This window comes from Taudactylus pleione, unplaced genomic scaffold (genome assembly GCF_031769625.1).
Source record: "Taudactylus pleione unplaced genomic scaffold, aTauple2 ptg000282l, whole genome shotgun sequence".
NCBI lineage: Eukaryota > Metazoa > Chordata > Amphibia > Anura > Myobatrachidae > Taudactylus > Taudactylus pleione.
The window spans coordinates 5,061,334-5,085,132 of record NW_028284684.1 but is presented as its reverse complement, the minus strand read 5'-3'; the positions used below and the strand labels follow the sequence as shown (position 1 = coordinate 5,085,132).

Genomic DNA, 23,799 nt, shown 5'->3' with positions numbered 1-23,799 from the left:
TACGGGGTGGGGAGGGTTAGGGTTAGGCTACAAAAAGGGAGGGTTAGGGGGGAGGGTAAGTATACTTTCCCGACCCCTGTTGGGATACCCACCATCGGGATGCCACTGTCAGTATTCTGACAGGAGACATCCCGACAGCCGGCATTACATACCGATCCCATCTGCACTAACCAGAACAGAGCAGACCTGGAAGATGGAGTATCCTCCCATTAGAGAGACTAGGGTATTCTCCCAGTAAACTGCTGGTTTGCAAAATGAACCTCATGTTAAAGGGACAATTCAATTGTGTAGGATCTTTCTTCAAGGACTGCCTTATAAGGGGGTAACTTTATAATGTACTTAATACTTTTTGTTTTGTAAAGCTTTTTCTTTTTTATTGAACATAAATAAATTACAATATACAGGGTAATATAGGTCAGCAACTGTGTACAAACCGCTTACAGCATTGTAATGCGCAACAAAATTTGCTGGCGCTATGTAAGAAAATGTAAATAAATAGTTATTACTACATTTTTATTTGTTCTTACACTAATAGAACACCTGGTGCTACATGAATGTGGTGTTCTAAAGGTTATAAACAGGGAGCACTTTACTGTATATAATGTACCGGCCAGTGACTATTAGGTTTAAAGTATGTAAGAGATATATAGAAGTATGCCCGAAATTTAACAGACAGTAGTTTTATTTATGTTATATTTTCCCCCTGTTAATGGAAGTATTATCTACACTGCTGTACTTATGCAGATGTGTCTTTGCAGCTGGATAACTGTTCAGCCAGCGCAGGATTCAGGAATTTCCGCACTGTTCTCCTGTTGGTACTTATTATAATTAAGCAGTTTAAACGTGCACAGTAACAATTGCTTTCTATGCTGACATTAACTTTAGTATTACTAGGAATTGTATAAAAAAAATCTGTAATAGGTCTTTGAATAATGGCATTGCTTTATTTTAATAATTATTATTAATGTAGTATTGTCATTTTTAAGATCACATTTTCTTCTGCACAACACAGGGTTAATCTTACTGCAACCTGAATGTAAGCCAGTTGTTTCTTTTGCCTTTGCTTAGGTACATGTTTATTGTACTCACAAAAAAAGGGCAAATATTTTCAGACGCAGCTAGCTTTATTGATTGTCATGTAAAAATCTATAGTAAGTGCTGATTTCTTGGCAGGTGATGAAACCTTTGTTACTGCAACAATTTCAAGTGCTCCTGGGACATTATATCCCATGGTAAGACCTAAATAAATCACAATGTTATATAACAGACTTGTTATTTTTTAAATGCTTGTTTTGACTATGTACTATAGAATTTTTAATAACTACTAACTCTGCTTTAAGCATGTTTGAAAATGAGGTTGTTATTTTTATTTTTGGGCAGATTGATTACAATGTCCCCATAGTAATCTCTCTTGCAGCTACTTTCTGAAAGTCCCAGATTGCACTGCAGTGTGTTCATTTCAGTAATGTAACAGTGTGGTCATTGAGAGATATATGAAGAACGTACACTTTCAAAGGGCTGGGTGATTATATTGTCTGTTTTCTAGATCTCCACAGATGCTTATTATCCCATTACAACCAACCTTGGCCAGGGGGATGGGAGGTCTTCCCACTCACAGCTTGTTTTGGGCTACTTAGATGTTGTTTCACAAATCATGCCCAACAAATCCTTAACGAAAGACACCGCGGGCAACCTGACTCAGGTAATACCAACATAACAATACAGAATCTGGGCACTGTTAACATATATTTTATGTGTGTGTGTGAGTATATGGTGTGACCGAAATATATTTTTAAACACAAATACACATACAGTATAGACACAATGTTATACAAATTATTATTATATACAAATTATTATTATTATTATTACCTTTATTTATAGTGCTCGTATGCAGCGCTTTACAAAGTATTTTACAGATACAGTGATTTCAAACATAACAATTTATAAAGTGCAGAACATAAGAGGGTATTAGCCGTATAAACATTACTGCATATGTAGCCATCATACCCACAAGGCAGTGCCCTCGGAACCAGAAGGTTCAGTGCTGTTATTGGCTGAGGGAGAGAATCTCTATAATAATTTCATAAGGTCTGTCCTTTCTCCTGAATGCACGCTCAGTGGGAGCTATGGCGCGTGCCCCAAGTTTCCCACTGTGAGGGTGACAGCCAGGACAGACCTATAGCCGCAGTGGAGGGAGGGTGTGGGATGGCTTTATAGGTGAGTATAAAGAGTTTGAATTGTGTAGAGGAAGGGCGTAAATTCATCCCAGACGCCCGGAGGCAAGTTATAATTTGGGCCCCCCGTCACAGCTGCTGACACTGTAATGTAGCAATTCGCATGCAGACAGGCTATAGATAGATGAAGGTAGTAGCTGATGGTCTAACATGGAGCTCTCCACTAGTGTATGGTGGCTTCTCACGTTCCGGGAAGGGGTGCCATGTATTGGGCGGCCGTGACGGTACACTCCAGGTACATAGTTACAGCCCTAAGTGGGGTGAATATGTTGCGGACAATGGAGGAGGTGCCCCTTCAGAGTTGGAGCCCGGCGGCAGGCGTCTCCATTGTCTCCCACAGTTCTGCCCCTGAGTGAGAGAGGGTCTACTGATCCTTAGATATTTAAAAGGTGGAAGCTACAAACCTGGGGGACAGCCTGAATGTTGGGTTTGAAGAAGAGGGTGGAGACGAGGATAACTAGACAGCGAACTTGCAGCCTCATAGATCCATCTGACTATATGGGCAGATGTCCGCAGCTATTCTTAAACATGCAATGCAGCCGCTTTGCGTGCAGTTCTGAATGAGACCCAGTATCTGCAGTAAATTTGCAAAGTATATACAGCAGTGATGGGAGAAGGGCTGTCCAGCTGACTTATGTGCCCCTCATATGGGTCACATGCATCCTCATGTCTGGAGTTATTTTCTGTACTTGGTCTTCTTTCAGTTAATTAACTCATATATAAGAGTGAGTGCAATGCAGCAGGAAAGATATGTTGTAGCTAATCTCACTAGATTGCCTAGCCATCCCTAAATCAACCTATTTGCTCTGAGTGAACAATTCATGCTTGTGCTGTGACGTTATGCTGTTATCTAATGGTTCCCTGCAAACATAATGTACGGCTCCCACAAGGGTCACTTGTGAGGGCCCTGAAACATATGTTGCTTATCACTGATAAGCACACACTTGCACACTGATTATGTTCTGTATTTATTAAATATAATAAACTATCTCTTCCAATCATGGGTAGAAAACTAGAAGACAATTCCCCTTCCCAATTTTGTCTTAGTATTAATAGGCCAGAGAAGCTTTAATGCGGCATAAGAAATGGGCTCTTACAATTTGCAGAGTTGTGCATTGCTTTTGTAAAAGATTTATCTCTGAGCACAGACGATTCTGCAGAACTGCACTGAAATGTCACTACTTCTAATGGTAGATTCATTGGCCTATGTTAGGGACTAATTGAAGCAGTGTATCATTCCCATGTATATTTCCATTATAATTATTAATCTGTTAAGTAATATACCTATAAACTTAGTAGGCATAAAACAAGAAGTTAAATGCTGAGGATGCATGAATTTCCTGCAAGGCGTATGTTTTGCTTGAGAATTTGCTGGGAAACATAAGTCTTAAATATGAATTACAATAATCTAAATAACTGTATTATACATTTGTAGGCTTTCCTCAAAACATTGGAAGAGGTGCTGTCGTCACCTACCTGGGCTGATGTACCGTCAGTAAGTATGCTGCACACCCTTTTACTTAGATTTTAAGAGGTAAACTATTTTGTTATATGTACTATTGTCAATTATGTTAATCTTCACTTTTTTTTCTGTGGATCTTTTTTTATTTTGTTTGTGTTTAAAAAAATATATAATAAAACAAACTTAGCACTATGTCATTTTCAGAATTTCCAAGTACTCATTTTGGAATAAAATCTTTATTTATTATTATTATTATTATTATTTATTATAGACGGTTGTTTTGTTTTTTTAAACTGTTTTCATGTATAATGTGTTTTGCACATTGTTTGCCTCCTCACCAGGAGATCCCTGGAGGGGAAATGCAAAATGGACTTATTGGGGAAGGGCATGGCAATGCAAATCCTATAATTAAACCCTGCCTCCTGCTGTGCTGTTGGCATCAGGCATCGGGGATAGGGGCTAATGATTCATTTCACCACATATTGTGTCATCACGCCCTCACACTACCCACTTCACAGGGAAATCCAGGAGGTTAGTTTACTCTCCTGGAAGTTCGGGATAACTCAACAATATGTGGCAAGTGTGCATTAACATGCTTCTTTAAAGCACTTCAATGCTAATAGTCCTAAAATAATGTGAGATAAGGGATGCTTTGCTTTCTGTCAATGTTGATTTTGCCTATAGCAGTCACGTACACTATAATGGAGTTCTATGGATACAGTATGCTTCTTAAGTAACCTGTCCATTATGCTGCAGGGAAGCTTTGAGAACACGCTTCTAATGCTTCAACACAACATAAGTTTTGTAATCTTTTTAACTAGTGCTGTTTTTCAATCTCTGTTTGTAGAACACCTGACCGTATGCATATGTGTTTCATATTGTCTGCAGTGCAGCATGTGAAATAAGATGGATTTCATACACGTTTGCATGTGGACATCTCGTGCAGTATGTCTACATGTACCGGAACAAGACTAATGTTGAAGAGTTTCTCCAGTAAATCAGCCTATTGGCTGACAGTGCTCTTTCCTGCCCCTGCTCTTATCTTTGGCAGCCAATTGGAGTTCAGTGTGGGAGAGCAAACCAAATAGCTAAGCTGCCAGTCAGGGATTGAATAGGTGGATGGCTATTCTGGACCCGCCAGCATGCAAATAAGGAAAAGGACTGAAGGTGCAGAATTTTTTATTAAAAGAAGTAAAAACAAAAAAGCGAGCATGGAAAGTGCTGTAGCCTGGGGCTCTTAGGCTATTGCCTGTGAGCTATCATGTGGACAAACCCCTGCTTTGGTCATAGGCATTGTGCTGCTATTATAACACAATGTATGAGTACTAAGATAATTTAATATGTTTACCTTGGCTCTCAACCCAAAAGTCAGTCAGAAAGATGCTAGCATGGCCACAATTGTGTGAAGATAAACAAATAATGTCTAGGTTTGCACGTATAGAGGTAGAAGCTACCTCATACTTATAAAGCATATGGACTATCTCAAGTCTCTCCTGTCCTTTCTTAGTATGTGCTAAAATTGCTTCCAGCTTTACAATGTCTAAATCATTTTAAATAAATTTGCTGCAGTGTCAGTTTAAGGCTGAATCATCACAGATCTATAATTCTGTTATGGAGATGGCTGCTGTAGAGAATGTAAGCTCTTATTACGGTTTATTACTCTTTGATTGACATATTGTGGGCTAAGTCTGAATTGTACCATACATCTATAGTGGAATTCCTGAAATCCCTTTATTGTACTGCAGTCTTGCTTCATACCAATACTGTATATAAATAGATGTTATGGCTTCATAGACTGATGCTGTTCTGATTTAAGAGAACTCAGAGAACGAAAATGAAAAATGTAAAAAAACAAAAATAAAACAGTTTTTTTTTTTTGCAGGCTCATCCTGAAGTTGGAGGGCTAATCGATACAGTTGATAAAGTAATGGTACATATGGCTACAAACCTCTTGGAAAACCCATCTGTGATTGTAACACTGGAAGGCAGATCATCAGTAGCAGGTAACTGTTTAAAACTAATACCATTTCTGGCACTATTGGGAGCTAATAAGCTTGAAACTTCTCTGTATTAGTTGGATGTATAGCTCTATATGTTTAACCTGCAGTAATGTAAGAGTGATGTACTGTACATGTCTCTGTCCATAATTTATTAAATAAGGATTGCATTCCTTATTTTTTAAACCTGTAATTTTATTTCATTAACAATATATGTTGTTTGAAAAAAAAAAAATCAAAAACAATATAAAAATGTTTAACTTCCTCTATCAGGTCACAACTAAGATTAATATATGTATTAAAAGGTCGTTTTTTGGGGTCCCCCCATAATTCCTATATACAGCAGATGCCTTGAACATGTCTTATGAAACTGGGCCTGATTTAGAGTTATACACAATTGCACAGTCTTTGTATGCAGCGGCTGTGTGATAATATGGTAATGCTGTAGAAGGTGTCTAGTGTAAACAGCTTCTGTGATCCGCTGCTGCGTCTAAGGACGCAGCCATTGGATCACTCATGTCAACATCGGCCATCTGAGTAACTCTCAGGTTACCCAGGGCGGCCGTGTATTTCACGCATCCGAGCGTGAAGACGCAGACACTGGCCTCGGCACACCCAGAAAACGGAGTGGCTGTCATCGCCCCTTCCTGTCCCCAAACAGTTGCAGCATGTCAATCCTGCTGCGGCTTAGGGAGCACTGCGAGCAATTTTGCAGTAGAAGATCTGCACATGCGCAGTACAGATCCATCGGGTTAGTGTACAACTCTGAATTAGGCCCACTGTGAGATATTGCAAAGATTTTGGATGGTGCAATTTCATTGTTCCATTTGTGGTCAAGACTGGCTGCCCTAGAGTAGTTTTTATTATTATGAGTCTATGGCCCTCATTCAGAGCCACTCGCTAGCGGCAGTACGCTCGTTCCGAGCGATGTTCGCACATCTGCGCATGCGTACGGTTTTTAGTACGCATGCGCGAACCAGTCAGTGCGGCCGAAAATCGTTGGTACGCAATATAGCGAGGGCCTGCTATTTTGAGTGACAGAATGAGGCGTATGTGGGTGGTAACAGGGGAAGGTGCTTGAAAATGGGGAGTGGAGATCCGAACGCAGGCGTGCTTAAAGGTCAAAACGGGCGTTTTAAGGGAGTGCATATTTAATACAGCAGCGTCATTGACCACGTCACTTGGTTTTTTTTAACTCAGAACTGCTCGCAAAATAGCGGTTGAAAACACCAACCACAAGAATAGCGAGCAGTTCATACGCTGTACGATGTACTCGATTAATCTAATAAATAGCGGACATGACGTATGGTGCGTGCGGCCAGGGGGCGTTTTTATAAAAAAAACGAGCGTATGTTTTGCTCGCTCATTCAGACTTAGAGGTGGGAACAGACTGCAATTTGCGAACGGATCATTTGAATAGCCACCCCTTGTTTTTGAACGAACGACCACAAATAGCGAACGGCTCTGAATCAGGCCCTATATTTGTAATTTCCCAATCTATGCTATAGATACTGATGCTATAGATACTGAAGATATGCATTTTCAATTTCAATGGTAGAATAAATGCCAATAAGCTGTTATCCATGCTTCCTAATATAGGTTAACAGATGCATCATGCTTTATCAACTTAAGTAACTGTTAAAGTGAGAAATAAAATCATGTCACACAGAGATAGAACACAAACCAATTAGTTTCAGAATATTTACAGCATGATTTTTTTGTTGCTGGAATGTGTAAATTTAATTGTATGACACAAATATCATGATGTCTAACAATTGGATTCTGTTCCACCTGCTGCAAAGATAGTTTATAAGTTGTCGCATTACTTCCACCACTGATCGTATGCTAATTGCACAATGCCTGTGTATTGGACATTAGTTGATATACATATTTTTCAATCCACATTAATTACTGTGTTTTAAAGTCTTTATTTGATTATTGCTTCCTCAGTGCTGTAGTGCAAGACTGGGCCGTTTTCAAGGCCTTCAAATCTAAAGGTGTCCACACATCAGCCGATGTGTACGATTTGTGTACGATTTCCCTTGAAACTCTCCCCGGCAGTTCTGCACATGATCTCCACACAATTTGGTGTCCAATCTTCATACGATCTCTCTTGCATCCAGACTTTCAAAGTGTATCGGGTCCTAGATTGTCAGATCCGCCCTACTGCACGGCAGATCTGACAATGCGATGTGCGACCATCGGGGACGTGCATCGCATCGTGACTGTGAGTGGGGACTCACGATTTCCTCACGATTTGGCCATATTTTACACGATCTGTCGGTTCAATGCGTCGAAATCGGCCAGATCGGGTAAAATATCGCTATGTGTGTGGGCCCCTTAAGGGCCTAATACAGTAGCTTTCATACCTTGCTCTGTAAGTACATGGGACCATAAGAACCTTGTTACAGTAAGTACATCCACAATACATAGTCAGCTTTAGCCATAAGGCGGAGAGAACATGGAGTAATAGACTACATAGGCCCAGGTATTTCCCACATGCCCTTTATATGGCCCATCAGATACCCACATGCCCCCACATCTGTATGTCCTGTTTTATGCCCCCTGTAGCCTGTATGTCCAATATTGTGTTCCCAATCTGTGTTGTGCTACCCCATCTGTACATCCTGTATAATGATCCTTCCTCATCTGTTTGTGATCTGTATTATGTTCTATATCACCCCCCCAAAAAAACTGTATGTGCTGTATAGTGCCCTTCCCCTCCTCTGAGTTGAATTTCCTCTAGTGTATACCCTTCCATTCCTATGTGTTTATATTATGCCTCCAACTGTATGTTCTGTACTGTGCCATCTCATATTTTGTATTGTTCCCACTCCTTGTTTCCATGTTTTGTAGTACAAGTTGAGTCTCCCATATCCAAATATTCCTAAATACGGAATATTCCGAATTGCAGAATATTTTTAGTATGACTGAGAAAGTGAAACCTTTGCTTTCTGATGGTTCAATGTACACAAAGTTTTTTTAAAGCACAAAATCATTAAAATACAGTATACAATAACCTTCATGCTGTGTGTGTAAGGTGTATATGAAACAAATTAATTTCATGTATGTACACAAACTGCTTTTGATGCTCAGAATTATTAAAAATATTGTATAAAATCACCTGCAGGCTGTGTGTATAATGTGTATATAATACATAAATGCATTCTATGTTTACATTTTGTCCCATACCCAAGATATTTCATTACAGTATGCAAATATACCAAAATACGGAATATTCCGATATCCAAAATACCTCTGGTCCCAAGCATTTTGGATATGGGAGACTCAACCTGTACCAACTCTCCCCCTCCCCATATATGTTAACTTACCTCTACTCCTCCATCCAGTCCTCTACAAATCAGAGTTGAAATGGTCACTCCCCCTGCACCCCCACTTGCTAACCCTCTACATATTTCACACAAGACTGGAAAAACATTCTCTTTGAAATTCTCACTTTGGCTATTGCAATCCCCTTCTTACTGGTCTTCCCCTAACCGCAGTGAGTAATACTGTATGTGCTCCTAGGTATTTTTGGGGGTGGGTTTTGCTGGGTACACACTGGCAGATATATTGGTCAATTAATTGATCGCCCATATATTGTGTTTTTGTCGGCCAGTGTGTGCCAGCGATGTCGTTCACAGATACAGTATGTCGCGTCGGCTGTGCTGCACAGCCGATGACAGATATATCTGCTCATTGTGCTGTGTTTACGAGCGGTCAGCCAACCGCCCATATACTTGCTGCAGAGGCCCGCAGGGAGAGGGGCGCGACACGAACCACGGCGAACAGGACCCGGTGACAGATGATGGTTGTTTAGTGTGTATGAACCATCATTTGCAGATATATTTGCAGATCAGTTGATCTGCAGATATATTTGTTAGGTGTTTACCCAGCCTAAGTCTGGATCATATTAATACTGTAGATACTTGGGTCTTAAGGTGTCCAGAGCCTCGGATTGCAATTAGAAGGATGAGACTAGAATACCCATCTTGTTTACTATGAATGATGAGTTATGTAAGAGAGTCCGAGAAGACAACTTCTGCCAATGAAAAAGGTCCAGCGAAGGTTAGGAGCATGCAGCTCAAACTTTTGGAACTCAACCAATAAATTCCTAGATTATAGCGGGATTAAATGGTGTGGTGGGGGGGTCCAGCGCTTCTCTAACCTTTGGTCTCAAGATATGTGGGTTATTTTACAAAAAAATAGAAGAAAATAAATATAGTGTACACTGTGTGAGTCCAAAAACATACACTCAACATAATATATACTCCCGATTCTTGAATGTAATCGAGCCTTGGGGAATATTGCAGCGTTACACATCGGTGATTGCAGATTTCACTAGTGGCTTTCAAACCTTTTGATAGGTGTTCCTCAGGATACACGGAAAGGGTTACAACAACAACAACAACAACATAGTGTCTACTGTCGTGTATGGTGAACAGGACCAAATAAATCCTTCAAGATTGTATTCACCCTTTATAAATGTGTTATTTGCCTTGGACATTCATTTATAGTTCCGATGTCCACTGGTTTAATAGTAATGGAATAAAGTTATGTTATCTCATTACAGAGAGGTATAAGGATTTACATAATCTAGAGTACTAGGGTGTCCCTAGAAAAATATTATCTACTTAGGTATGGTCCTCCCAATTTAAGAAGACATAATCAATATTTAAAAAAACTTACTAGTTATTCAAAGGTGAAGATGCAACCTTAAAGCATAAAATAATTGCAATTAAAATACGGACAAAAATAAAATATTAAGAGATGGAAAATAAAAAATACAGGGATGAATGGGAAAATAGTAACCTCAAAATAGCTGCAAGACATATCACAGATCTCTGCCTGCTTCCTCAGGCAAGTCTGTGACAGACAGATCTACGATACACATTGCTACTATTTTGAGGTCACTATTTTCACTTTCACCCCACCTCATAACTATTCGCATAGATGGCGTTGGCTATGGGAGCAAGCTCATGAATGCTTCACATTGCGGAGCTTGGTAAACTAGATTACATAGTAGCCCTCCTAGAAACCTAAGGTGGCTGCTTTGTAGTCACAAATGGAGAGACCGTGGCAGATATCTTAGATAACTGGTGCGGTCCCTCCATGGTACATCCCAGGGATCCTTAATATATCCGGGTACCCCCCGAAAAAGGGTGTTTTGGGATCATCCACTGGCAGCAGCATAGATTGAGTGGGCAGGGCCTATTCAGGTAACTCCTTCCCTGCCAGACTCTACAGGCAGACTACTCAGTCGCATTGGAGGCAGCAGTGGCCCCAGTAACCGCTGTGAACAGTGATACAGTTCCCGCCATAGTACCAGGGCTTACACGGGGGAGGCTGCCATGTTGCCATGATACTTCCTGATGGGGGCTGGTCCTCTGGAAAATGCCTGCCACTTCTCGTCTCTTACACACAGAGGGGACACTTGCTACTGCTTTACAGCTGGGACAGTCTAGTGCCCGGATCTCCTCCTCCTGATGCCCGCAGCAGCATCACATGACCGGCAGCTGGTTGCTATGGGGACAGGGAGTGCTGTCATGCGGCAGCCGGGTCTCTGCTGCTCTGTCTGCTAGGGGTGACAATCGCCCCAATTGCTCTCCCCCCAGATCTGCCACTACATCAAACCTCCCACAGGTGTGTGAATTGTACAAGAGGTTAACTCTTATGGGCTATACTGGGAGAGACTACTCTTGGAGAGGTCCTGCAAGAATCCACTTGGTCCTCCCTATTTGAGTTACTATAGAGATGGAAAGTCCTAGTACTGTACTTCTAGATTTGATGTGCAAAGCTGGGAGGATAAGTTTAGCAACAATCTCATTATAGAATCTGTAGAGATGCTGCTAGAGAGTCGGAAAAGATGAATCGAAACTATCCTTGTTCCAACTTGAAAGGCTGAAACCGGTGTATGATTACAGTGCTCATGTGCTGGAACAAATTGCAAGCAGTCTGAGCAGGACCACTGCCGGCCCTGACCTAGGCAACATATTATTTGGTGCCCTCCCCAACTTCGTTACAAACTGTTCCTTCAGTCGCGTCAAATAACCCCTCTTTGCGTGCCAGGTCCCGCTTATTTGCATAAATAAAACAACTGGCAGTGAGAAAACTACATTGCCATTTTACACTGATTGCATTGAAGTGTGACATTTGTACATATGTGTGCGAGTCCTAATCTGTGTATAAAGGGCTCTGATGCGATAGTCCACGTCTTTTCCTCATGCCGAGTTCCGTTGTGCTGCAATGTGACTTGGTACATCTGTAAAACCAATTCCTTTGCCATTAAAGAGGCAGCTTAGTGTCTCTGGTAAGATGAAAAATATAAAGGGAAATATGATATGCTACTCTCAGAACGTTTCTGTCACACCGTGCATTTCACGCCCTATGGCGTACGGATTACCATAAGTGAGGACACATCTGTATAAATAATACTTTTAAGCAAAAAAAATATTTTCTGGTTTTAATTGAAAAACTATTGCATAAAAAGAGAATCAAAGAAATAAACAAAATAATATATAAACATACAAATCAGGCCCTAAAATGACAGATTTATAATATGACATACTGCAGCTCTTAGAACAGGGGAATACAGAAACCCTTAAAACATGAATATAAAAAAGGGAAGCTTTCAGTAGGCTAAAATATATACATTTATTAGACACAAGGCGTAAACGTACGTTTCGTAAAATCACAAATATAAAAGTAAATAACCCTGATAAAATGTAAATAACCCTGATAAAAAGTGTCCCATATGCCCCAACCATAGTACGTCATATGCCCCCACCAGAGTAGTGCCTCATATGCCCCTACCACAGTTGTGCCCCATATGCCCCAACCACCAGGGGCACAGAGAGGGAAGGAGCGGGTACTACTCACCTGGGCTTGGGCCAGTTGGAGGGGCCTGCGGGGGCCCAGTTCAGCTACTGATGGGAATATTACCCCCCTTAGCAGCGCTGTTACGGTCTGTATTCAAATGGTGGGCTGGCAGTGAAAGTCTACTTGTGCAGCTGCTAAATCCAGCCCACCCACAATGATGAAAGAAAGTACAGGAGCAAAAGTTCCTTCCTGCACTGATTAAATAAAAATAGTTCTGCAGTGCATGGAATTTCCGTATATTACCCTGACACCATTCCACGGTATATGTCCATGCGCCTCAGAGTCAGTCCCACAGTGTGTCCCCTATAGTGTGGTGCCTTTGTGTGACTGCACCAATCCAACGAGTCTTGAGCCGGTTCTGTTGAGCCTGGAATACTAGCCCTCCCCTGGGTGCCCCTTCTGGAGCTAGGCCGCCTTTGCCCAGAGCCGTGAATGGCAGGTTGGTACATAGTCCTACAGAGACACAGGGAGGTTGAATATACAGTAGCGCTGAATAAAAGCAATCATATCTGCAATATTCAGGGCTGAATTAAGGGCTGAATTAAGGGCCACATGAGCCTGGGACTGAAAATAATCAAGGGCCTATTGTGAGAAGCGAAGGAGGTGTAACCAGTTCTGTGTGGGTGTGGCCAGTGCCACATGGTGTGTACACTGTCAGCCCCAATGTCTCTATAAATAGTAAAAGTAGAAAAATTGCATATTTGTGTGAGGAAAATAGAAAAATAATTTTAATACTTATGATATATAGCCCACCATGTATCAGCTGGGAGGCTGGTCATCATGATGGGCCTATTATTATGTGGAGGCCTGCAGCTGTAGTCTCCTCCATTCCTTTGTTAGTCTGATCCTAGCCATATAGGTTCAATTGTACGTATAATGCGAATATGAAGCCATAGTAGTGTGTTGCCCTTATGGAGACCTAGAAACAGATCTCATTCCTAATTTCAAAGCTGATGTCAAGCATAAAGAGCTTAAACAGGTTTGATCAACGACTGGGCACCCTGTACACATGGTGACCCCAAAGGTAACCATTAAAAAGGAGATTAGATAAAGTGCTTGAGATGACAATGAATGTGTTCTCTTTTAGCCTAAGTGCAGCTAGTAATACAGTACTTGTCCTCTAGAAAAACTAGACCTCTATATTTCGCGTGACCTTATGGGACTAGAGGTCATGTCAGTGGATTTGTATTACAACCCCTTCATATATGTCTTACTAGACCTGGCTTATAGGTCTATGCGTGCACCTTAAACTGCAGGCACCCTTGACCAAGACAAGGCTCTAGGCTCAGGAGTGGTCTGCATTCATCACCCCATTTAAACTTCTAAAGGAATAAATAATGTCAGTTGTATATATTACATAGAGCCTTCTAGCAAAGAACTGTAAGGCCAGTGAAATTTTTAAAAATATCTGAAGTAAATGAGCAATTGACATCTATATAGAATTCATGTAATCAATTTGACTTTAAACAAAGTAATTATTTGGAATTCCACTGTACTGTATAAAATCATTATATTTAACTTTGTAAAAAGTGGAAAAAAACACCTTTGTAGCTAACAAACACAAGAAGTTTACGCATTATAGTAACACCATTTGATCCTATTTTACCACAGGAATGTGCAAAACCATTATTTAGTAAAAAGAATGTTCCAGGAGTTTATATACGGAATAATCCACTGCTGGTAAAATGTATACAGACATTTCCTTTGTAGTGTAAAGTGATGTTTAATGTACAGTCATAGGGGAGAACATGTCTGTGTCACCTACTGTTCTGCTAATGTGTGGGAAAAATCCAGGCATTTAGTGCTTGATTCAGAGTTGTACTCCTATAGCATTGTCGTACTCCTATAGCATTGTCATGGTCCTATAGCATTGTCATGCTCCTATAGCATTGTCGCACTCCTATGGCATTGTCATACTCCTATAGCATTGTCATACTCCTATAGCATTGTCGCAACTCCGATAGCATTGTCATACTCCTATAGCATTGTCGCACTCCTATAGCATTGTCATACTCCTATAGCATTGTCACGCTCCTATAGCATTGTCATACTCCTATAGCATTGTCACACTCCTATAGCCACGTCATATCTATAGCATTGTCACACTCCTATAGCCACGTCATACTCCTATAGCATTGTCGTACTCCTATAGCATTGTTGTACTCCTATAGCATTGTTATACTCCTATAGCCACGTCATACTCCTATAGCATTGTCGTACTCCTATAGCATTGTCATACTCCTATATCATTTTCATACTCCTATAGCATTGTCGTACTCCTATAGCATTGTCTTACTCCTATAGCATTGTCGTACTCCTATAGCATTGTTATACTCCTATATCATTTTCATACTCCTATAGCATTGTCGTACTCCTATAGCATTGTCTTACTCCTATAGCATTGTCGTACTCCTATAGCATTGTCGCACTCCTATGGCATTGTCATACTCCTATAGCATTGTCATACTCCTATAGCATTGTCGCACTCCTATAGCATTGTCATACTCCTATAGCATTGTCGCACTCCTATAGCATTGTCATACTCCTATAGCATTGTCACGCTCCTATAGCATTGTCACACTCCTATAGCATTGTCATACTCCTATAGCATTGTCACACTCCTATAGCCACGTCATATCTATAGCATTGTCACACTCCTATAGCCACGTCATACTCCTATAGCATTGTCGTACTCCTATAGCATTGTTATACTCCTATAGCCACGTCATACTCCTATAGCATTGTCGTACTCCTATAGCATTGTCATACTCCTATATCATTGTCATACTCCTATAGCATTGTCATACTCCTATAGCATTGTCATACTCCTATAGCATTGTCGTACTCCTATAGCATTGTTATACTCCTATAGCCACGTCATACTCCTATAGCATTGTCTTACTCCTATAGCATTGTCATACTCCTATAGCATTGTCATACTCCTATAGCATTGTCGTACTCCTATAGCATTGTTGTACTCCTATAGCATTGTCATACTCCTATAGCATTGTCGTACTCCTATAGCCACGTCATACTCCTATAGCAATGTCGTACTCCTATAGCATTGTCATACATTGTCACACTCCTATAGCATTGTCATACTCCTATAGCACTGTCGTACTCCTATAGCATTGTCGCACTCGTATAGCATTGTCGCACTCGTATAGCATTGTTATACTCCTATAGCATTGTCATACTCCTATAGCCACGTCATACTCCTATAGCATTGTCACACTCCTATAGCATTGTCGTACTCCTATAGCATTGTCGTACTCCTATAACATTGTCATACTCCTATAGCATTGTCGTACTCCTATAACATTGTCGTACTCCTATAGCATTGTCATACTCCTATAGCATTGTCGTACTCCTATAGCATTGTCACACTCCTATAGCATTGTCATACTCCTATAGCATTGTCGTACTCCTATAGCATTGTCATGCTCCTATAGCATTGTCATGCTCCTATAGCATTGTCACACTCCTATAGCATTGTCACACTCCTAAAGCATTGTCGTACTCCTATAACATTGTCGTACTCCTATAGCATTGTCACACTCCTTTAGCATTGTCCTACTCCTATAGCATTGTTATACTCCTATAGCAATGTCACACTCCTATAGCATTGTCATACTCCTATAGCAATGTCGTACTACTCCTATAGCATTGTCGTACTCCTATAGCAATGTCGTACTCCTATAGCAATGTCGTACTCCTATAGCATTGTCATACTCCTATAGCATTGTCGTACTCCTATAGCATTGTCGCACTCCTGTAGCATTGTCATACTCCTATAGCAATGTCACTCTCCTATAGCAATGTCGTACTCCTATAGCATTGTCGTACTCCTATAGCATTGTCGCACTCCTATAGCATTGTTGCTACGTTTCTGGATGCAGCAGTGATGCTAAAATATGCTAATACTGTAGGAGACATCTGAAGAAAAACTTCTGTCACCATCGCAGATCCGAGTGCTGTGTCCGAAGACACAGCATCATCATCCATCTGAGCAAGTCTAAGCTTAATTATAATGGCTGAAGGAACTTCTCTGCCTGGGGCCAGGAAATCTCCCTCGAAAGACAGAGACCCTGGCCTCGGCAGTCCCACAAAACGGAGACTACACGCCTCCATTTTGGGAAATAGTCCCCGTCACTGCCACTCCCCACCCTTAAACAACTGCAGGCTGTCAATCATACTGCAGTGTCCAGCACATGCGCACTACGGCCCCTGCACATGCTCAGTCCACCCACAGTCGGACTTGTATGCAAACCGTCGGGTTTGTGTAATAGTCTGAAACAGGCCATTTGTTTTTTGTCATTGGCTAAAAGAATGAATACAAAAATGAAGTGATATTAAAGTATAATTTAACTTTCAAGCAAATGCCCTCATTGTAAATATATTAATATTAAACATACAGTATATATTTGCTAATGCAACATGGTACCTGTGACCTTTACAGTATATTAAAGTAAAATAACTGTGAAGTCCGCTCAGCTTACTTGGAGTTCCAAAGTCCAAAAGATTTATTTGCACAAATTCTGAATGCACTGACTTCCAATGGTCACTGCAGTACAATTTATAAGTTCACATTCAAATAGTCCGTAGGGAATAAAATCATTGGGTATGGGCAGGAATCTGTGTATACTCGACGTTGGATAGGTCAGGACCTTCTCCTTTATGTGTGCAGCCGGATCTTCATAAAGCCAGAAGGCCCCGCCGATGACTCTCCCATGCTGGATTTCCTTTGTTTTACAGTATCATGGGTGAGGGGGAATATAGAGTTTCAGGGACAGCACATTACATTGCTTAACTGCAAATAAAGGGTCTTAGAACATTACATCAATAATATTACATTTATATTTACAGCAGTGATGAAGTATTTATCTATAAAACAATACATCTTAAATGCTGATTAAAATAAGACTAAACCTCAATATACAGTTATGTAAAATTATAAATATTCTTAAAGTATATTTAAAGTAAGAACTTTGTAGTAATCATATTCCATAACCGCATGGTGCAGGTTCACTGAAGTTATCCTATTGAAATACAGAACAAGCCCAAGGAATGGTGCAATATTATAAATCACAATAGCATACAATCAGATCTCATACAATCAGATTGGCTGACCATTATATGTAACCTATATACTGTAAATAAATGCCTTCATCCAATATATCTAGCTTTAACAAGTATTTAGTGATATCTAGTGTCATTTGGTTGCTAAGTGTAACATGTGCTGCAATGTCGTACTCCTATAGCATTGTCGTACTCCTATAGCATTGTCGCACTCCTATAGCATTGTTGCTACGTTTCTGGATGCAGCAGTGATGCTAAAATATGCTAATACTGTAGGAGACATCTGAAGAAAAACTTCTGTCACCATCGCAGATCCGAGTGCTGTGTCCGAAGACACAGCATCATCATCCATCTGAGCAAGTCTAAGCTTAATTATAATGGCTGAAGGAACTTCTCTGCCTGGGGCCAGGAAATCTCCCTCGAAAGACAGAGACCCTGGCCTCGGCAGTCCCACAAAACGGAGACTACACGCCTCCATTTTGGGAAATAGTCCCCGTCACTGCCACTCCCCACCCTTAAACAACTGCAGGCTGTCAATCAGACTGCAGTGTCCAGCACATGCGCACTACGGCCCCTGCACATGCTCAGTCCACCCACAGTCGGACTTGTATGCAAACCGTCGGGTTTGTGTAATAGTCTGAAACAGGCCATTTGTTTTTTGTCATTGGCTAAAAGAATGAATACAAAAATGAAGTGATATTAAAGTATAATTTAACTTTCAAGCAAATGCCCTCATTGTAAATATATTAATATTAAACATACAGTATATATTTGCTAATGCAACATGGTACCTGTGACCTTTACAGTATATTAAAGTAAAATAACTGTGAAGTCCGCTCAGCTTACTTGGAGTTCCAAAGTCCAAAAGATTTATTTGCACAAATTCTGAATGCACTGACTTCCAATGGTCACTGCAGTACAATTTATAAGTTCACATTCAAATAGTCCGTAGGGAATAAAATCATTGGGTATGGGCAGGAATCTGTGTATACTCGACGTTGGATAGGTCAGGACCTTCTCCTTTATGTGTGCAGCCGGATCTTCATAAAGCCAGAAGGCCCCGCCGATGACTCTCCCATGCTGGATTTCCTTTGTTTTACAGTATCATGGGTGAGGGGGAATATAGAGTTTCAGGGACAGCACATTACATTGCTTAACTGCAAATAAAGGGTCTTAGAACATTACATCAATAATATTACATTTATATTTACAGCAGTGATGAAGTATTTATCTATAAAACAATACATCTTAAATGCTGATTAAAATAAGACTAAACCTCAATATACAGTTATGTAAAATTATAAATATTCTTAAAGTATATTTAAAGTAAGAACTTTGTAGTAATCATATTCCATAACCGCATGGTGCAGGTTCACTGAAGTTATCCTATTGAAATACAGAACAAGCCCAAGGAATGGTGCAATATTATAAATCACAATAGCATACAATCAGATCTCATACAATCAGATTGGCTGACCATTATATGTAACCTATATACTGTAAATAAATGCCTTCATCCAATATATCTAGCTTTAACAAGTATTTAGTGATATCTAGTGTCATTTGGTTGCTAAGTGTAACATGTGCTGCAATGTAGCGATCGGACTGTCTAGACTTCCCTCAGCTACTCCAACTGCATTTCATGTTACCTTTTTCGCAGATGTTTGCTTTTAGGACTCAAACAGTAGCAGATGCAACCATGCTGTAGGCAGCTTGGTGATGATGGTACAGGGTGAATATACTGTTCAGTGCTGGGTACCTGTTTTTACTTAATAATGTCATTTGTGGTTTACTGACACAAGGGGGAGATGTATCAAGCCTTGGAGAGAAGTGAAGTGGAGAAGGTGCTCAAAGAAACCAATCAGCTTCTAGCTGTCATTTCATAGACTGTACTAGATAAATGACATCAGCTGATTTACGGCTTTGGGCAACTTCTCTGCTTTTTCCCTCGCCAAGGCTTGATGCATCTCCCCCACAATCATCCCTTATAGCGCTGTGATATCAGTGCAGACTGCACTTGCCCCATAGACCTGTGTTTTAAAAAAAGTAATACGTGTTACAGGAATGCACAAAGCTCCTACAGAGGTATTTCTGGAGACACAATAATACTGCCAAAAACATACATATTTCATAGGCAAATATTATCTTTATTATTTGAATTTGGAATTATCATTTAAGTCATGTTTAGTGTTCGCAGATCTATTTGTGCTTTGATCTATATACAACTGAGATGCTCTATTATTATTGGTATAAGAAATAACAGAAGCTGCCGGCTTTAACAGAGAGATAGCTTTGTGGTACATTAATGATTTTACCATCACTTTAACACTACAAAACTTAACTACCTGCCCAAAGTTACAGTGGTAATGAAGGGGCTATAAAGGATGACATGCGTTAACTGAAAGGATCAACTACAAAAGCAATTCCCAGAATTGCAGAATGCAATTTGTTACTGACGTATTTACAGAACCAGTACAATAACTGTGTTTTTTCTGCACAAAACAGCAATGTACAGTAGGAATGTTTGTTACAAAACATAAATTGCACAAAGCAAAACATTGTTTTTTTTATTTTACAGTTCCTTTATTTTAACACTTAAGGTCCTCATGCACAGCACAATTTTTTACACGATATGGCTGTTTTCGATGGATCGTAACGACCAATCGTATAAAAAGTGGTGTTTTCATACACGATACGATGCTGATGCGCGCCCCCAGTGTCGTGTATCGTCATCGTAGATCAAATGGTTTTGCAGAAAGATTTCGACCGATTGTGTACGATGTGACACACATCGTTCGCACTTTTGCTGATGTACGATGTCCCTGGCCTGCATCCCCTCTTCCATTGGAGGAGGGGATGCATCGTGTGGTTATTTGCTGCATATGATATATCTTAAACGTTTTGCTATTGTTTAAAATGCATCTAATGGTATGGTCATTTGTACAATTGTTCCTTTTCTTTACACAAATTGTACAGAATGTCAAGGGAAGAATTTTCAAGGGAAATCATATGCGAGATCGGATCTTATACAAATCACATCGTGTATGGGGGCTTTTAGATACTTATCTGTAAATGGGATGTTGATAAAGAAAGGCTCACTCATTTTTGCACAGAAAATTCTTTATTTTCCAGAACCCTCCAGATTTTGGAATGCTCAGTGAGGTTGGTTACCCATTGTTGTTAAGAAAGCATCAGTGACATTGTATAGAAAACTCAATGTGTAGCCAGAGCACACTTGTGATTGGGGTAGGGGAATTAATCAAGGACAATCCATTGAACTCCTTGCTTATACTTGTAGTGAACATGAGTGTATAGAGCAGGCAGTGCCCTAAAGATGCTGCTCCTGGATGCAAGCAGAGGTATATGAAGGCCATATCTATTTCAATTTATATACTTTTATTGGTGTTAAACAATGCTAGGAAAAAAATATTACTAACACCAGAGGATAACTGACCTTAAGATGAACAAAATAAAAGTTCCTCATTTCGATGTAACAAACCTAGGGCCTGATTCAGACCCACTCGCGAGCGGCTGTCCGCTCGCAAGTGGGTCGATGTTATGCACTGAGCATGCGCACGACGGAGGGAGCTCCGTCGTGCGCATGCGCCAGACGCGACGAGCGAAGGAAAGTCCTTCGCTCGTTGTGTCCGATCAAAGGGGGCGTGCTGTCAATGTTGATTGACAGCAAGCCCCCTTTGGTGGGCGTGCCTCCCTGACGGGGGCGTTCCCACGGGAACGCCTCCCGTCAGAAGCCGGCCCACTGACATCACTAGTGATGTCAGTGGGAGTGATTTTGGCTCTGATAGAGCCAAAATCACTCCGGAGCTTGCGGTTGAAAACCTCAACCGCAGGCTCCGGCTCGCAATTTCGATGGTCGCGATGGTCTCGACCATCGCGGCCATCAAAAAGCACGCTCGTATAGCCTGTGGGTGGTGACCCACAGCTATACGAGCGTCCAGGAGGACGCTCCATGAAAATGGAGCCCGGCCCTCATTCAGAGCGTGCGCTCTGCTCAGAGCGTACGGCTCTGAATGAGGGCCCTAGTCCATACAATATTATAGGATCTGGAGGGATTTGGAGACAATTCCTCACCATTTGAACATTTTAGTTATCATTTTGAACTTTGTGAAACATCCATACCTTGTCGTTTAGATGGGATTTAATGACTGATGTTTTGTGACCCTTTCAGATTACTCCATGGTGAAGGTGCCTCAGGCATTGACCTTACCCCACTATCGCTTCCCATCTGAAGGGCAGTCTTACATCTCCGTTCCCGGTGAAGCATTTCTCAGCAAATGTAAGTTGGGACTCCTTCACACCATGATATAGTAATGTCTTTCAGCTTCTGATGGCAATGAGATAAAATATAGCTTAATACCAGGGGCGGATACTGAAGGCCTGAAAACTAGCTCAGAAAATTTCTGTAAGCAGCCCTAATGGGGGTGGAGTCTGTTGAGGGACGGGGTCTGGGCAGGATGCTCTCTTCTCAGAAGCAAGAGCTTTATCAAAAGTGAAACTGCCACTGTGTGTGTATATATATATATATATATATATATATATATATGTGTGTGTGCGTAAATAAAGTGAATATATATATAATTAATATATACATAACACATCTATAAATACATAAGTATATATGAAAAGTTATTTATATATATATATATATATATATAGATCATATGTATATCTCATATATATATATAAATAGCGAAGAGTATGAGCACCTAAATGTGATTGAAACATAAGAACATAGTGAAGAGAATACATATAAATACACTCGTGTTGATGATGATAGATGACAACTTATCTGGTAGTAGTATCTTCGGTCAAATGACCCCTATTGGTTTCATGAAATATAAAGGAACAAGAAATGCAACATAGTGTGTACCATTTTTCAACACTGTATGCTTAAATACTTTACATGTTAATTGTTCGTTATGTGGTCACTAGCACATGTCCTATATAGATTAAGTAGCAGCCACTCATTTATTGAGGACTGTCACACCTTCATCTTGTTTTAGAACTGAATCATGTTTTTAATTTTACTTTCAAGTGTGCATCCCCATTTCTGTAATATATATATATATATATATATATATATATATATATATATATATAAAGAAAATCAGGGAGCTCACCATCGTGAACCACATAACAAATATATTTATTCTACATCGATGAGAACACTCACATTGTAATGCACATAAGCAAGCATAATAACAAGGCTCCGGCAAACACCACACTGCTGTAAGCCCATGTGCTCTGACTGAGCGTCATGGCTAGAGGCGAGGTCCGGCCCTTCTCCTTCGTGCTTGCTGGAAACACAAGTAGCATCACCCCAAATCCCAAATGCGTTTCGTTGCACAATTGGACTTCGTCAGTGGGCACCCAGTTGTGTCGGCCATTTTTTTTTTGTACATTCACTAAGCTTCTGCACATGCGCAGAAGCTGTACATCTGCTTGATTGTAGCTAAGCTCCGATGGTGGCAGCAGTATCGGGGGAGTGGAGGCCCTTGGGAGGGTGAGCAAATGAGGACTATTTCACACACGACGATTTTCACTGGGCGGAAAAAACCTGCCGTGTATTAATTTTAATTAAGCCTGAAAACAGATGGGGGCTCTCAGACGGCACTGACAAGGACGGCTGCCGTGCCGTATACGTGCCGTCCCTGCAAGACAGTCAAGTATGTTGCAGTGTTTCCTTTCACCCACACCGGCCGGCTTTTGTGGCTTGTACTGCTGCTGCTGTGCATGCCCATTACATGAAGAAAAAAAAACACAACATAAACTGCGCAAAGCCGTTGCATGTGAAAGGCACTGATTGCTGGCAAAAAAACGTCCGCTTTGCCTGTTTTTTTTGTCAGCGTGTGTGAGATAGCCCTAATGGGTAAGCTGGGTGTCCGCCGGCCACCAAAGGGACCGGGCCAGCGGGAACTGGCCCGGCGTCCCGACGGCCCAATCCACCCCTGCTTAATACCATTTAGGATTCTGATCCCAGTAACTACTGTCTAATAACTTAGTTCTCAGCAAAACAAAATGGCTGCACCTTGCATATTAATTTAGTGTTTTTATATAGCAAACTATTACGAAGACTGAGAAGCTCATGTAGAGTTCAACTCATCTTGCTCCTCGAGTGTAATTT

The 23,799-nt window shown here is 40.7% G+C and overlaps 1 protein-coding gene across 1 annotated transcript in view; it reads left to right on the top strand.

The window, feature by feature from the left end:
* ADGRD1 (adhesion G protein-coupled receptor D1) overlaps positions 1-23,799 on the top strand; it is a 596,761-nt gene that overhangs the window by 75,640 nt on the left and 497,322 nt on the right. The window contains exons 8-12 of the mRNA XM_088482162.1: positions 1,174-1,232; positions 1,547-1,702; positions 3,673-3,732; positions 5,582-5,702; positions 21,844-21,951. Of these exons, the coding sequence (XP_088338288.1) occupies positions 1,174-1,232; positions 1,547-1,702; positions 3,673-3,732; positions 5,582-5,702; positions 21,844-21,951 (504 nt within the window). The remainder of the gene's footprint in view (positions 1-1,173; positions 1,233-1,546; positions 1,703-3,672; positions 3,733-5,581; positions 5,703-21,843; positions 21,952-23,799) is intronic.